General features: G+C 45.3%; 1 protein-coding gene across 1 annotated transcript in view; it reads left to right on the top strand.

Moving 5' to 3' along the window:
* The window catches only part of TRMU (tRNA mitochondrial 2-thiouridylase), a 51,055-nt gene extending 41,596 nt beyond the window's left edge, over positions 1–9,459 (top strand). Inside the window, 1 exon segment of the mRNA XM_040412301.1 lies at positions 8,444–9,459. Within this exon segment, the coding sequence (XP_040268235.1) occupies positions 8,444–8,599 (156 nt within the window). The 3' untranslated portion in view covers positions 8,600–9,459.
* Positions 9,460–17,550: the final 8,091 nt, after the last annotated feature.

Genomic DNA, 17,550 nt, shown 5'->3' with positions numbered 1-17,550 from the left:
GGGTGCCCCCACCCCTCGTGGTGGGGGGACGTCTGCTCTCCTTTCAACAAGTTTGGAGGGCTCACGTTCTGGACGCCTGGGCTCTGGAAGTGGTGACGTCCGGTTACAAGTTGGAGTTCGCGTCCAGTCACGCCGGAACGTTTTTTTCCCTTCTCGCGTTCCGGGGGATCCGGCCAAGGCCTCGGATCTTTTTTTTTGCGGTCTCCTCTCTTCTGGACCGTGGTGTCATTTCCCCCGTTCCCCAGAAGAGCAAGGGACAGTTTTACTCAAACCTGTTCGTTGTTCCAAAGAAGGAGGGGTCAGTGCGTCCGATCTTGGATCTAAAACTTCTCAACAAGTTTCTACGGGTGCGGAAGTTTCGCATGGAGTCCCTTCGCTCCGTTATTGCTTCTCTGAGTCCAGGAGATTCCTCCCGTCTGTGGACATTCAAGACGCCTACTTGCACGTCCCTATTGCAGAGTCCCACCATCGTTTTCTGCGCTTTGCCATAGGGGGGGCGTCATTACCAGTTCGTCGCCCTACCTTTTGGGTTGGCGACCGCCCCTCGGGTTTTTTACGAAGATTCTGGCGCCTCTCATGGCGCTTCTTCGCACCAGGGGCATCTCTTTGTTACCATACCTAGACGACATCTTGATAAAAGCTCCGTCTCTTCTACAGGCCGAGGACAGCGTCCGAATCACCGTTCAATCCCTGGAACGGTTCGGGTGGCTGATCAATCTTCCCAAGTCCTCTCTTCACCCCTCCCAGAGACTCTCGTTCCTGGGGATGATCTTGGACACCTCGATTTCTCGGGTGTTTCTTCCGGATTCCAAGGTTTCCCAGATTCGACTGGCAGTGGTGTTTCTTCTACGCTCTCCACGTCCCACCATTCGGGAGTGCATGCGGGTGCTGGGGCCTTATGGTCTCCTCTTTCGAGGCGATTCCGTACGCCCAATTTCACACTCGTCCGCTACAACAAATGATCCTTGCCCTCTGGAACAAGAGCTCTCGGGTCTAGACACTCCTGTTCTTCTGTCCCGGCAAGTTCGAGCTTCTCTCCCTTGGTGGCAGTCTTCCCTCAACCTAGCGTCAGGAAGGTCCTTCCTTCCGTTCTCCTGGACGGTAGTCCACCACCGACGCCAGCCTCATCGGTTGGGGAGGTGTTCTCCGGAACCTCACAGTTCAGGGTGTCTGGTCGACGGAGGAGTCCCGTCTCCCGATAAACGTCTTGGAACTAAGGGCGATTTTCCACTCCCTCTCCCACTGGACTCCTCTCCTTGCAACTCGCCCGGTGCGTGTTCAGTCGGACAATGCCACGGCTGTGGCTTATGTCAACCATCAGGGCGGGACCCGCAGTCGGGCAGTAATGCAGGAAGTAGCGAGGATCCTCTTATGGGCGGAGTCGCATGTTCCAGTATTGTCGGCAGTGTATATCCCGGGAGTCGACAATTGGACGGCGGATTTTCTGAGTCGCACCAGGGTGGATCCGGGAGAATGGTCTCTCCATCCGGAGGTTTTCGAGGACATCTGCAACCGATGAGGCCGTCCGGACGTAGATTTGATGGCTTCCCGGCTTAACCACAAGGTGCCGGTGTATCTAGCCCGCGCTCGAGACCTGCGGGCGGACGGGGTAGACGCGCTGGTAGCTCCATGGCAGCGGTTCAGCCTCCTTTACGTCTTCCCTCCGATTCCTCTGTTGCCGAAGGTGCTGCGCAAGATAGAGGCGGAGGGGATACCAACCATTCTCGTCGCCCCGGATTGGCCTCGCCGCGCCTGGTTCTCCAGCGTCGCTCGTATGTTGGTCGACGTTCCGTGGCCGCTACCCGACAGAGAGGATCTCCTGTCTCAGGGGCCACTCTTCCACCAGAATTCACGGCAGCTGCGTTTAACGGCGTGGCTATTGAGACCTCCATCCTAAGGAAGAGAGGCTTCTCTGATGCGGTGGTGAGAACCATGATCAGGGCTCGGAAGCCGGCTTCTTCACGGATCTATTATCGCACCTGGAAGGCCTTCCTGGTTTTTTGTGAGAAGTCGGGCTACCCGCCCCTACGTTTCTCTGTCCCAGTGGTGCTGTCCTTTCTCCAATCCGGCCTTGACATGGGTCTGTCGCTCAGTTCTTTGAAGGGTCAGGTTTCTGCTTTGGCTATCTTTTTTCAGAAGTCCATTGCCTTTTTGAGACCTGTGAAAACCTTCCTGCAGGGGGTGGCGCATTCTGTTCCCCCGTATGTGCCTCCCTTGCCCCCCTGGGATCTCAACTTGGTTCTGCGCGCCCTTCAGTCGGCGCCTTTTGAGCCTCTGAGGGAGATCTCTCTGGTTTTACTCACCTGGAAGGTAGTTTTTCTGGTGGCCATAACCTCCATCAGGCGAGTTTCGGAGCTGGCCGCACTTTCCTGCCGAGAACCTTTTCTGGTCTTTCACCAGGATACGGTGGTGCTCAGACCGGTGCCTTCTTTTTTGCCCAAGGTGGTTTCTCCCTTCCACCTTAACGAAGATCTTGTCCTGCCTCTTTTTGTCCTTCTCCGGCGAACCCCAAGGAATGCGCTCTCCACTCTCTGGACGTCGTCAGGGCTCTGAAGGTGTACCTGGGGGCTACTGCCTCCTTCCGGCGTTCAGACTCTCTCTTTGTGATTCCTGAAGGGTCTCTTAAGGGCCTGGCGGCTTCCAAGGTCACCGTGGCGCGGTGGATCCGTTCCGCTATTGCTGCGGCCTATCGCGCTCGTGGCCAGGTTCCGCCGTCACGGATTACTGCTCACTCCACAAGGGCAGTGGGAGCTTCCTGGGCTAGACGCAATCGCGCATCCGTTTCCCAGTTGTGTAAGGCGGCCACTTGGTCGTCCTTACATACTTTCACAAAGTTTTATCAGCTACACTCTCTGGCCTCGGCTGATGCTGTTTTTGGGCGCAGGGTATTGCAGGCTGTGGTTCCTGTTTAACTGCGGGTCGTTTATTCCAGGCGGTGTTGGGTTTGTTTCTTGCTCCCACCCCATGGACTGCTTTGGGACGTCCCATGGTCTGTGTCCCCCAATGGAATGAACGAGAAAAGGAGATTTTTGTGAAACTCACCTGTAAAATCTTTTTCTCGTAATTTCCATTGGGGGACACAGCTCCCGCCCCTTTTTTGGTTTACGCCTTATGGTGTGCTGTGTGATGGTTTCCATAGTGTTTTATTTCCGTTCTCCTTCTCCTACTGCTTTTGCAACGACTGAAGTTCTCCTGGAGGTGCCTGGGGGTATAGCCCGAGGAGGAGGAGCTTCTTTTTTGCATAGTGTCCCTCCTAGTAATATCTCTAAGCTATACCCGTGGTCTGTGTCCCCCCAATGGAAATTACGAGAAAAAGATTTTACAGGTGAGTTTCACAAAAATCTCTTTTTTTCTCAGCAATGCAAGCACATATAAACATGGAACCAACACAGATGCCTTCAGCTTCCACATGTCAGCCAGTTTCATAGATACATATCTGCTGACAGATGCCCTTTCACTTATTGACAATTACATCACATTTATGCAAAGACTCAGTATTTACAGTGCTTTACCCTTCTTTTTCAAGACTTCTGCAATTAGCTCTGGCATGTTGGATATCCGCTTCAAGGCTATATCCTGACTGATGGCAACCAATTCTTCCCTAATCAGTTTATCACAATTTCTGTGTTTTTGTTTGTCCACCTGTTTTTTGAGGACTGACCACAGGTTCTCAATGGGGTTGATATCTGGGGAGTTACCTGGCCATGGACCCACAATTTAAATGTTTTGTTCACTGAGCCTTAGTTATCACTTTTGCCTTGTGACATGGTGCTAGAAAAAGCATTGTTCATCACCAAATTGCTCCTGAATTGTTGGGAGAGTTGCTCTTGGAGGATGTTTTGATACTATTCTTTATTCATGGGGTTGTTCTTGGGCAAAATTATAAGTGAGCCCGCTCCCTTAGTTAAGAACAACCCCACACATGAATGGTCTCAAAATGCTTTACTGTTGGCATGACACAGGACTCATGATAACGCTCATCTTTTCTTTTCTGGACAATCATTTTTCCAGATGTCCCAAACAGTCTGAAAGGGGCTTCATCAGATAAAAATAACCCCAGTCCTCTGCAGTCCACTCCCATGTACTTTCCACAGAATGTCAGTTTGTCCTTGAGGTTTTTCTTGGAGAGAAGTGGCTTCTTTGCTGCCCTCGACACCAGGCCATCTTCCAAAAGCCTCTGCCTCACTGTGCATGCACATGCACTTTTACCTGACTGCTGCCATTCCTGAGCAACCGCTGCAATGGTGGTGAACCAAACCTCTCTCCTTGATATTCTCAATGATCTAATAAATGGTGCCATTTTAGAAGCAGCTATGTCCTTGCCTTTGAAGATCCTATCGATGTTAAGCAATGATGACTGCATGTGTTTTGTTGGAGGTAACCATGGTTAACAGATAAAAAAACGTGATTTCAAGCCCCCTTCCCTTAAAGCAATTGGGTCTGCTCTTGTAATTCAGTCAGCATGACAGAGTGATATCAGCTGCCTTGTCCTAGTTAACGCTTTCTCCTGAACTAACGAGAAGATAGCTGAAATGATATTGGCAGGTCATTTTGTAGCAGGGCTGAAATGCAGTGGAAATGGAAATATTTATTTAAAAAATAAATCTCAGACATTTGTTCGCATATCACTAGGACATGCCATCAATGTCAGATAGGTGCGGGTGCCAGGGACCCGATGGTTGCCATGGCAGCCCCAAGCCATGGCAACCATGGGGCAAAAAAAAGTGAAAAGTGTTTTTAACAATAAAAAAGTAAAGTTTCAAGTAAAAAAAAAAAAAATAAGCCCTTTTCCAATAAAAAGACACACAAAAAATGGTAAAAAAAGAAATAAAAAACCTAAAAACAGATATATAAGGTATCGCCGCGTCCGTAAAGACCGGCTCTATAAAAATTTCAAAAATAGGGTCACTTTCTTGGGTAGTTCCTACTCTAGGGGTGCGTCTTTAAATGCCATATGGTAACTTTAAAATTATCCCAGTGAAATAATCCATCTGGCACTCCTTTCCTTCCGCGCCCTTCCGTGCTCTCATACAGCAGTTTAGGACCACATATGGGGTGTTTCTGTAAACTGCAGAATCAGGGAAAGGCTCCATTCACACGTCCGCAAATGGGTCCGCATCCGTTCCGCAATTTTGCGGAACGTGTGCAGACCCATTAATTCTCTATAGGGACGGAATGGAATACACTACGGACATGTGAATGGACCCTAATATTGAGTTTTCTCTGGCTGTTAACCCTTGCTGTGTTACAGGAAAAAATTCATTAAAATGGAAAATCTGCCAAAAAGTGAAATTTTTAAAATTTCATCTTTTTCCCTAAATTTTTGTGGAACACCTAAATGGTTAACAAAGTTAGTAAAATTGGTTTTGAATAACTTGAGGGGTGTAGTTTCTACAATGGGGTCATTTATGGGTGGTTTCCACTATGTAAGCTCAACAAAGTGACTTCAGAATTGAAGTGGTCCTTAAAGTGAGTTTTGGAAAGCCTTATAAGATCCTAAAAAATAAAATTACATTTACAAAATGATGCAAACATGAAAGTGGACATATAGGAAATGTAAAGTAATAACTATTATATGATATATCACTATCTGCCTTAAAGGGGTTATCCCATCATAATGATCACTGTTAAATCTGTTAATGATTTGACAGTGATCATTTTTGTAAATATACTTATTAACAAATTCCCACCGATTAGGAGAAAATTCATCCCCACTTACCTTATTGTTGTGACTCTCGGTCTCCCCTGGTTACGACCACCGCTCTTCCGCAAAATCCCGATGGTCGCGCTTGCCCAGAAGACTTCTTCTTTTCTCCCGGCCGGGCCACTCGCTGTCCTGAACGCGCACGCTGCCGCGCATGCGCGACGGTGACTTCTTCCCGGCCAGAATAGTACAGAGCTGCGAACGCGCACGCCGGCTCTGTACTATACTGGCCAGAAATAAGTCACATTGCGCATGCGCGGCAGCATGCGCGTTCAGTCCAGCGCGCGGCCCGGCCGGGAGAAGACTTCAATCAAGATGAAGCCCGCCCCCAGCCAGAATCCAGGAAGTGAACGCGCGGTGGCAGCAGGTAAGTATAAAAACGCAAAGGGGGATAACCCCTTTAAAAGCAGATATTTTTTTCCGAATTTTCTGTAATTTTTGTATTAATAAATAGAAGTGAATTATATAAAAAAAAAAAAATCCACTATCATGAAGTACAATGTATCACGACAGAGCAAACAACCTCAGAATGGTTTGGATAAGTAAAAGCATTTCAAAGTTATTACCACATAAAGTGACACATGTCAGATTTTCCAAAAAACGACCTGGCCTTAAGGGGTTAGGCTACTTTTACACTCGTGTTTTGTGTGGATCTGTTCAGATAATACAACCGTCTGCATCCGTTATGAACGGATCCGTTTGTATTATCTTTAACATAGCCAAGATGGATCCGTCTTAAACACCATTAAGAGTCAATGGGAGACGGATCCGTTTTCGATTGTGTCAGTGAAAACGGATCCGTCCCCGTTGACTTGCATTGCGTGCCAGGACGGATCCGTTTGGCTCAGTTTCATCAGACGGACACCAAAACGCTGTGTCCACCTCCAGAGCGGAATGGAGAACTGATGCATTCTGAGCAGATCCTTTTCCATTTAGAATGCAAACTGATCCGTTTTGGACCGCTTGTGAGAGCCTTGAACGGATCTAACAAACGGAAAGCCAAAACGCGAGTGTGAAAGTAGATTTAAATGAGTGTTTGAGATCAGAGGCAAGAGCTACACACGAGCCATCAAATGAGAGGATTCAAAGAAAACAGACTGACAGCTTGCAAACAGACTGGTTTTTAACCCTAGTATCTCGGAAACAGATGAACACTTTTAATAAGGACCAACTAATAAAATGTTTGGTCCAAATTGAGCAAAATCAATCATAAAAGATGCCACCAATGGTGCCCATGGGAGGTGTATATACAACGCAGATTTTAAGGGTGCTGGATGAAATGAATGTGCTGGGTGTCAAACTTATGACACAAAGTAGGACTTCTGCCCATAAACTGAAAACTGAGCCATTTGGCTGCCATGCTGTGCATATCTCATCCTCATTAGTGACTACTGTAACCATGGTTATAGATGATCTTAAGGAATGTCAGATACTGACAATATGTCTCCCAAATGTTAACAGAAGCGTCCAACAATATCAGTTTCCAGGAGAAGATGTATTTCACTTGGTCACCAATCAGAATGATTTGTTAAGGAAAATGTATTAAAGCCCAATTCATCTTTAAAAATAGGCTCCTCCCATGATGAGTGGGTGACATGCTGTTTTTCTTGGAAGAGAAGACTTATCTGGCATCTGTTCCTCCAAAGCCGCAAATGTACAAAAATAGTGTTTATAGCAAGCTGACTTTATCACACCTATTACTCGGCCGGGCCAGGACTTTGTACAGCCGCGAGTTAACTTTACCCGACAGAATCCTTTCTGTGTATACAGTGGGTAATTGGGTGAACCCAGGTTACCATTCAGTGTCATGTGATGTGAGAAATTGTCCTGCCCAATAATCAATTACCAATGTAGATGATTATATGTTCACATACTAATCTCATCACAATCACATTTTATATTGCAATTCGAGAACCCCTAATTACCCAAAATAAGTCCAGCTAAAGAATACACACTGGATGCTGCCCGTCACTGATCTGCCTCTACATTTTCTCTTTCTGGCATATACCCGCATACACTTGAATGTTATCTAAGAAACAGTATTTAGTCTGAATATAAAAAAATATAAAAACTGTGACTAGAAACCCAGGAGATATCGCCATCTCAAGGGATGTTCTAATGAGCAGCAGCAGTTATCAGCTCCTGAATGGCAAGGCCAGCAATTTATGCAGTGATGCATCGTCTCTGCATAAGGGCTCATGCACATGAACGTATATATTCTTTCCGTGTCCGTTCAGTTTTTTTATTTTTTTTGTGGTCCGTATACGGCAAAAAAAAACAACAAAAAACGGAAGTTACTCCGTGTGCATTCCGTTTCCGTTTTTCGTTCCGCATAAAAATAGAACATGTACTATTATTGTCCGCAAAACGGACAAGTATAGTACTGTTCTATTAGGGGCCAGCTGTTCCGTTCCGCAAAAAAAACGAATGCACACGGATGTCACCTGTATTTTTTGCGGATGTTTTTTGCGGACAGCAAAATGCATACGGTCGTGTGCGTGAGCCCTAAGTTTGTTGTTTCTGAGTCTAGGAAGTGACTATCCTTTCTGAGGCGGTGGTGCTAATCTATTTTTCCTCATCAGTTTTGAATCCTGTAAAGTCCCAAATGAAGAAGGGCATGTTGTCTACCCGGCCCTGCTCTAGGACTTGTCCTTGTCATGCCGTTGTGGGCTTTGGAATAATTGCTGTTTACAAGCCTCCAGTGTTATAACTCCTGTTTTTATTTTGCTTATTTGATAGTTTGCGGTTTTCTACAAAGGAGAGGAATGCCTTGGAAGTGGTAAGATTGTGCGGCTGGGACCATCACTGTACACGCTACAAGTGGGCCAAGATAGAATGAAATCTGCAGCAAATGTAACGGCGGAGACTGTGAAAGATCTGGATCCATTAACCTGACTGCTGCAATCTTCCTAGCTAATTGGAAGAATACAGTGGAACCCAAGCCAGCAAATTATGAACGAACGAAAGCATACACTGACTCTGTGGTAATTAAGGGGCAAGTTCTGACAGACTTTGACTGGCATCCTAGCTCCGAGGTCTTCCATACACAATGATGGATTGTTTTCCGCAGACAGTCCATCAACCTGTACATCTCTCAGAATAGCTTTCCTAAGATGAAGACATTAGTTTTTAAAATGTTTTTATTTAAAACGGTCAAAGGCTGGAGAATTGTAGTGCAATATATATTGTTTTGAATAATTTACTATTTTTATTACTGTTTATTTGTTTTACACATTGGGGGGAATTTTAAGGACTAGTCTGTTGGCCTAACAGAGAAGTGCAGAAATAAAATATGGAAGAAAAGTGTTTAGAATTCAGCTAATATTTCCAGTCACTGTTGTGCAGGCACAAGATCAAATGACTGAAGTCTAACACAATACAAATCATTAACATTTTTTTGCCCTACATGGCTGTATTATGTATAGAGTGCACAACCTTTTTTGGTCTAAGGGCATCATTGTCAAATTGTTTTATTCCAAGGGGATGCATTAAAATGTCCATTTGCACTGGCCTATTACACAGGGTGATACAAAATGAATGGAGGATGAATGATCGCTACCACAGTGGTTCCTCCCTCATTCAGGTCTACTGATTATCTGCAGCACATCCCTGATTACACAGGGAGATGTGCTGCAGATCAGGCATCTTTCATCCTTTATCAGCTAACAAAGGAGGGTTTGCTTGTTTATCAGCTGATTGGTGGCACAATTATATGGGCCAATTATCAGTAATGATTGTTCTTATGTTCTCAATAATTGGCCCGAAAAACATGCAGTGTAATAGAGCCTAAAGTAGCAGCATTTCCTTCCATGCTTCCAGAAAATTGTTGTTATATAAATTTTAATAAAGTCATTCTTTTTTAAACTACCCGTTACATTACTTTTTTTAAATGCCTTTTGGTCTACACAATGTTTTATACCACCCTCAACTCTGGGGAGGGTTGGGGAAACTAGCATAAATGATTAAATTCTACTGCAGTCAGGGGCTGGAGTAGATTTCACTTTAGGTGCACGGAGTGGGGGAGGATGCACCTAATTTATCATGAGACTCCTCCTCTGGCAGCTCAGGGCCAGGCGTAAAACTTGTTAAATGACTCCCAATATGTATAGTTTCACATTAACTGAGTTATAACAATGACTGTTTTGGTTGGCATGGTAGTTTTTAATTATTTTTAATTCTGTTATTTACATTTTATTATATTGTTTCTACTTTTATCACAGTGTGGCCACCCAGGAGATCATTTAAAAGTCCCTTGGGGACAATTACACTATCTTTTTTCTTATGCCCTTTTCCAATGTAACTAGGGCATTGAAAGGTGCACACCTATAGATGCCCATACTCACTGGGCGCTATGCTCCATCAAAAGCAAAAGAGAGTAGCATTCCAGGAGCTTTTACCCTGTGCCCTACGTTGCTGGGGTTAGAAACACAGCGGATGGTACAGGCAGAGAATAAGCTGTGTTTCTGTACAATAGGATGGGGGCTGTGCACCCCTGCCATAGATGGTGGGGCTCTACTATACCTCAGGATGGTTCAGGGTTCATTGTTACATAGTTGGTAAGGTTTAATTAAAAGAAAAGGGTGTAAATTACACTGGAGAGCATTGATAAACATCTCAAATAAGAGAGGGCACAATACTGACCTTTTTAGCCATGACTATTTGCCCCTCATCCCAGGAATCAAATTTTATGTACCAGCCTTTTATATTTTACAGTATAAAACACTTTGGGAAGTCTAGATACACAACAGCCACACCATTACCTGGTCCAGTCTGGAACTTTACTGTACATCCTCGAAGATGCTGATCACATTAGTCTGGCAGAACAGATTGCTCATAAACTGATGCAAATTAGAAACAAAACTGTAGTTTACCTGATTTAAAATGCTGTTTTTTCTTTTATTGATCTGAGGCTCTGTTACCGCATTATACGTTTTCTTAATATGCGAATTAGGCCTTTGATGCCAATGAGAGTCTCACCATTGCTCTTGTTACACTCAAGATGTACTTTTTTTTTTTTTTTTTTGTGGCCAACGCCTCCCTGTTTGCTTTAAATGTCAAACCAGTGAGGGAGGGGCTGGCAGAGAAGTGGAGCTTTGGTAACACTCTCGTTGCACCACAGGCCTAATTTGCATATTATGTAATAGTATCATAACTTTTAAACAGAGCCTCTGATCAACAAAAGAAAAACAGCATTTTAATCAGGTTGGATACGGAGGTCGAGCGTGACAGATTCCCTTTAAAGACCCCACATGTGTTGTAGATATTTGGGAAGGGGTTAATACAAAAGATGGATGCTTTGTGTTTTGTTGAATCCAGTCTTAAGATGATCAGACACATTAAATAGAAGTAGTGGAGTAGACGGCTCTACTTTTCAAGCAAATGGTAGAGGTGCAGAGACTGCTAAGTCTGACTCACCCAGTTAGAAAAGTAAAATTGAGAAATAGAAGGATAAGCAGGCACACTCTTATTTTGGTCAATCTATTTTAATTTATTTATAATAAAATATTGTTCTGGTTGTAGAGTCTTTTTTAATAGAAAATTATATATTAAAATATGGATAAGTGCTAGCAGTAAAAGTCATAGGATCAATGGTTCAAGGTTGTCTATGAAAAATGTCCTTTTATGATAAAAATTATAAAATGTAGAAAAATATAAAAAAATAATAATAATGAATGGGTAGTCGCCACTGGAAAGAGGATGAATAATCACCACTGGATAGAGGAAAATGATGCGTCTTTTATAATGATGCCTCTGTTTGTGGAATAGTCTTTCATAAGTCAATCAAGATCTACATTGATAATCTTGTATGAACTATGAACTAAGTATACATACATGTGGAGCGGCGCCCGGGGATCTCTCTGCACTTACTATTATCCCCGGGCGCCGCTCCGTTCTCCTGCTATGCCCTCCGGTATCTCCGTTCCCTAAGTTATGGTAGGCGGAGTCTGCCCTAGCGCTGGCCAATCGCATTGCAGATCTCACAGCCTGGGAGAAAATAACCTCCCAGGCTGTGAGCTCTGCGCTGCGATTGGCCAGCGCTAGGGCAGACTCCGCCTACCATAACTTAGGGACTGGTATCTCCGCCTACTATAACTTAGTGAGCGGAGATACCGGAGGGCATAGCGGCAGAACGGAGCGGCGCCCGGGGATAATAGTAAGTGCAGTGAGATCCCCGGGCGCCTCTCTACATGTCTGTATAGTTAGTTCATAGGGTAAGAATCGGTGAAAGGTCCTCTTTAAATCAAGACTTCAAGGTATATGTCACAATATATATGTGGTACAAATTGCTGTATCTTTGTACAATGCTGTGGGAAGAAGGGATGGTCTGTGCCCGAGTGTGGCGTCCCGCACTGTCTCTGGCTACAGAGGTCACTTACCCTTCACCCGGCGCTGTTGTATCAGGTCCTCCAATGACGGTCGGCTGTTCCTGGGAGAGTATCTCGAGTCCAGCGCAGTTTGGAGAAGTAGTCAGCTTGCCTCGGACGCCGGGGGGCGTGGTTCGCGCGTCTGGAGTATGACGTGGGCGGTCACGTGATCGCGATCTTCTCAATGTTTTTCCAGAGCGATCCTTTTAGTCTGGTTAGGATGTTGCACCGTAATTAGTGTTCTAGCAATCCACTATAGGCTTCTTAAACGTGTTTCGGGAGTCTCTCCCTTCATCAGTAAGTAGAGGATTGTGATGGGTCTTTTGTACATACGGACTAGTGACATAATGGGTACACGTTCCATTGTATATCAATAATCAGGAAAACAACAAAACCTATCAGCAACATTACACTGAAAGCACATAAAGACCTATACTCGTACTGAACAGACAAACAAAACCTATCAACATTAAAATATTGAGAGTATATAAAGCTCTATACCTGTACAAAACAATTAATTTAGTCCGCACTCACAATAGCTATTATTTTCCTATACTACAAATACAATCACCTAGTCCGCACCCACAATAGCAACTACTTTCCTACACTATAAATATACACTGCTCAAAAAAATAAAGGGAACAGTTAAACAACACAATGTAACTCCAAGTCAATCACACTTCTGTGAAATCAAACTGTCCACTTAGGAAGCAACACTGAGTGACAATCAATTTCACATGCTGTTGTGAAAATGGGATAGACAACAGGTGGAAATTATAGGCAATTAGCAAGACACCCCCAATAAAGGAGTGGTTCTACAGGTGGTAAACACAGACCACTTCTCAGTTCCTATGCTTCCTGGCTGATGTTTTGGTCACTTTTGAATGCTGGCGGTGCTTTCACTCTGGAGTCTACAACCCACACAAGTGGCTCAGGTAGTGCAGCTTATCCAGGATGGCACATCAATGCGAGCTGTGGCAAGGTTTGCTGTGTCTGTCAGCGTAGTGTCCAGAGCATGGAGGCGCTACCAGGAGACAGGCCAGTACATCAGGAGACGTGGAGGAGGCCGTAGGAGGGCAACAACCCAGCAGCAGGACCGCTACCTCTGCCTTTGTGCAAGGAGGAACAGGAGGAGCACTGCCAGAGCCCTGCAAAATGACCTCCAGCAGGCCACAAATGTGCATGTCTCTGCTCAAATGGTCAGTAACAGACTCCATGAGGGTGATATGAGGGCCCGACGTCCACAGGTGGGGGTTGTGCTTACAGCCCAACACCGTGCAGGACGTTTGGCATTTGTCAGAGAACACCAAGATTGGCAAATTCGCCACTGGCGCCCTGTGCTCTTCACAGATGAAAGCAGGTTCACACTGAGCACATGTGACAGAGTCTGGAGATGCCGTGGAGAACGTTCTGCTGCCTGCAACATCCTCCAGCATAACTAGTTTGGCATTGGGTCAGTAATGGTGTGGGGTGGCATTTCTTTGGAGGGCCGCACAGCCCTCCATATGCTCGCCAGAGGTAGCCTGACTGCCATTAGGTACCGAGATGAGATCCTCAGACCCCTTGTGAGACCATATGCTGGTGCGGTTGGCCCTGGGTTCCTCCTAATGCAAGACAATGCTAGACCTCATGTGGCTGGAGTGTGTCAGCAGTTCCTGCAAGACGAAGGCATTGATGCTATGGACTGGCCCGCCCGTTCCCCAGACCTGAATCCAATTGAGCACATCTGGGACATCATGTCTCGCTCTATCCACAACGTCACGTTGCACCACAGACTGTCCAGGAGTTGGCAGATGCTTTAGTCCAGGTCTGGGAGGAGATCCCTCAGGAGACCGTCCGCCACCTCATCAGGAGCATGCACAGGCGTTGAAGGGAGGTCATACAGGCACGTGGAGGCCACACACACTACTGAGCCTCATTTTGACTTGTTTTAAGGACATTACATCAAAGTTGGACCAGCCTGTAGTGTGTTTTTTTCCACTTAATTTTGAGTGTGACTCCAAATCCAGACCTCCATGGGTTGAAAAATTTGATTTCCATTTTTTTTATTTTTGTGTGATTTTGTTGTCAGCACATTCAACTATGTAAAGAACAAAGTATTTCAGAAGAATATTTAATTAACTCAGATCTAGGATGTTATTTTTGTGTTCCCTTATTTTTTTGAGCAGTGTATTTAAAAACTCAGAATGCTGAATTCTATCTATTATTATCTGATCTACTGCTCAGAGTAAGACTCCTGACCAATTAATCAATCTGTAATTATCGTCCTACACCATAAAGACATCCAAAAACCTAGAATGTTTAATTCTACTAAATTCAATTTGAAAAGCTAATCATCCCATCAAAGGTGTAATGTGTCTCAACCATATATATTCTTATTTACTCTTGCCATAAAGGTCCCTTTAGGCTATATATGAATTTAATAACCGGCAGTGATTACGTCCTCATGCCAAATATGGACTTAAAGGGGTATTCTCATTTGATTAATCATCTTTGATTAAAACATTTATCCCCCATTTAACCTTTTTGTAAATGTATTTCATTAACAAAAACCTACTGTTCTCTTATAAATCTAAATTTCGAAATCCATAGTTTATCTTCGTGGCCCATGGATACGGCCACCGCTCGCTGGCCGCATCCATGGGCCGCACTTGCGCAGTCGTTTCCCCGTGCATGCGCGGATCCATATTCTTTTGAGCCGCGTCTAAGAGAGCCATGCAAGCGCGGCTCCAACGCAGCACAAGAGAATATAGTTCTGCGCATGCGCGGCTGCCCGAGATGATTCCGGACAGCGTCAAAGAGGAGGACCGGGAGACAACTTCATAAGCGGTGGGTAAGTATTAATTTTACATGCACCAACAATTCCACCAACGATTGGGGGCTATTTGAATGGGGGCTTATGGAGCCACTTGGGGGGGGGGGGGGGCTATTTGAATGGGGGCTTATGGAGGCACTTGGGGAGCTATTTGGGGGCTTATGGAGGCACTTGGGGGCTTATGTTGGCACTTGGGGGGCTATTTGAATGGGGGCTTATGGAGGCACCTGGGGGGCTATTTGAATGGGGGCTTATGGAGGCACCTGGGGGGCTATTTGAATGGGGGCTTATGGAGGCACCTGGGGGCTATTTGAATGGGGGCTTATGGAGGCACCTGGGGGGCTATTTGAATGGGGGCTTATGGAGGCACCTGGAGTGGTATTTGAATGGGGGCATATGGAGGCACTTGGGGGGTCTGTTTGAGGTATATGGGGGCTGTTGGATGTAGCAGAGCTGAATATGCTGCTGTTCAGCCATAGTTCTAGTGGGGAAGGGAATAGACAGATGTAACAGAGCTGTATATGTATCAGGTCAGCATCAATGCTGGTGGAAGAGAGAAAATGATGTAGCAGAGCTGTATATGTTGCGGGTCAGCATCAATGCTGGTGGAAGAGAGAAAATGATGTAGCAGAGCTGTATATGTTGCGGGTCAGCATCAATGCTGGTGGAAGAGAGAAACTGATGTAGCAGAGCTGTATATGTTGCGGGTCAGCATCAATGCTGGTGGAAGAGAGAAACTGATGTAGCAGAGCTGTATATGTGGCGGGTCAGCATCAATGCTGGTGGAAGAGAGAAACAGATGTAGCAGAGCTAAATATGCAGCTGTTCTGACACAGTAATGGTTGAAGAGATAAACAGATGTAGCAGAGCTGTATATGAAGCTTTTCAGCCAAAGTGATGTTAGGGGACTGAAGAAGGACACATGTAGCTGAGCTGTATATGCATCTATAAAGATACATAGTGTGAGGTTTATACACAACTGGAGTACAGCTGTAATGGAAACAAATCTGCATCAGTGCTGGTGGGTGGGGGTTGGTCAAGCTTTTGAGCTAATGTATAGTATGGAATTATAGTTTTTGATGCACAGAATGGGTTTGTAAAAGAACAGAGATTTTGTGTGTAAAACTGCAGAACAGCCACATGTTACTGTACACTGAGCTCACTTATCACAGCTCTCTGATGATTCCCCAGCAGGGGGAGGGGCCTCACAGACACTGCAGGCTGCCAGACTGATGAGTCATACTATCCACATGAACTAGCACGCAGGACTCAGCTCTCAGTGTGATGTCATAAGGAGGTGTGGCCAGCCTTCACTCTAGCTGCCTAAGCCCGCCCAGCCTTAGCTGCAGAAAACCAGGAAGTGAACAGCTAGTTGGCAGCAATTGAGGATGAAGTAGCAAGATGAGAATACCCCTTTAACTGCGGTCATCATCATGTTTTCCCCATGCCACATATGATGTGAATAAGTGGTTCATTGCAAACAATCAATCCCATTGAAAAAGATTATGGGTCCACAAATGAGTCAATTACTATCACCCTATAAATAACACAGTGGCCATCACAATCCTCTACTTACTGATGAAGGGAGAGACTCCTGAAACGCGTTTAAGAAGCCTATAGAGGATTGCTAGAACACTAATTACGGTGCACCATCCTAACCAGACCAAAAGGATCGATCTGGAAAAACATTGAGACGATCGCGATCACGTGACCGCCCGCGTCATACTCCAGACGCGCGAACCACCCCCCCCGGCGTCCGAGGCAACACGAGGCACGCTGACTACTTCTCCAAACTGCGCTGGACTCGAGATACTCTCCCAGGAACAGCCGACCGTCATTGGAGGACCTGATACAACAGCACCAGGTGAAGGGTAAGTGACCTCTGTAGCCAGAGACAGTGCGGGACGCCGCACTCAGGCACAGAGCATCCCTTCTTCCCCGAGCATTGTACAAAGATACAGCAATTTGTACCACATATATATTGTGACATATACCTTGAAGTCTTGATTTAAAGAAGATCATCCCTAGCTCAATACAAGATTATTAATGTACAGGGTGGGCCATTTATATGGATACACCTTAATAAAATGGGAATTTATTATGTGGTGCACCACCACATTATGGGTGTCAGGTCCGAGCATTCCTAGATGAACAGTTTCCTGGAAAGTGGATTGGTCGTCGTAGGCCAGTTGAATGGCCTCCAAGGTCTCCCGATCTGACCCCCTTAGACTTTTATCTTTAGGGTCATCTGAAGGCAATTGTCTATGCTGTGCAGCACCTGAAACTACGGATATTGGAAGCCTGTGCTAGCATTTCTCCTGCGGTGTTGCTATCAGTGTGTGAAGAGTGGGAGAAGAGGGTTGCATTGACAATCCAACACAATGGGCACCACATTGAACACATTTTATAAGTGGTCAGAAACTTGTAAATAACTCATGAAAGAATAAAGTTATGTTAAAACACAACCACACCATTGTTTTTCTTGTGAAATTCCCAATAAGTTTGATGTGTCACATGACCCTCTTCCTATTGAAAAACAAAAGTTGGATTCAAAATGGCCGACTTCAAATGGCCGCCATGGTCACCACCCATCTTGAAAAGTTTCCCCCTCACATATACTAATGTGCCACAAACAGGAAGTTAATATCACCAACCATTCCCATTTT

Source organism: Bufo bufo, chromosome 1, assembly GCF_905171765.1.
Source record: "Bufo bufo chromosome 1, aBufBuf1.1, whole genome shotgun sequence".
Classification (NCBI taxonomy): domain Eukaryota; kingdom Metazoa; phylum Chordata; class Amphibia; order Anura; family Bufonidae; genus Bufo; species Bufo bufo.
The sequence above is the reverse complement of the archived record's forward strand: the minus strand, read 5'-3'. Positions and strand labels throughout refer to the sequence as shown.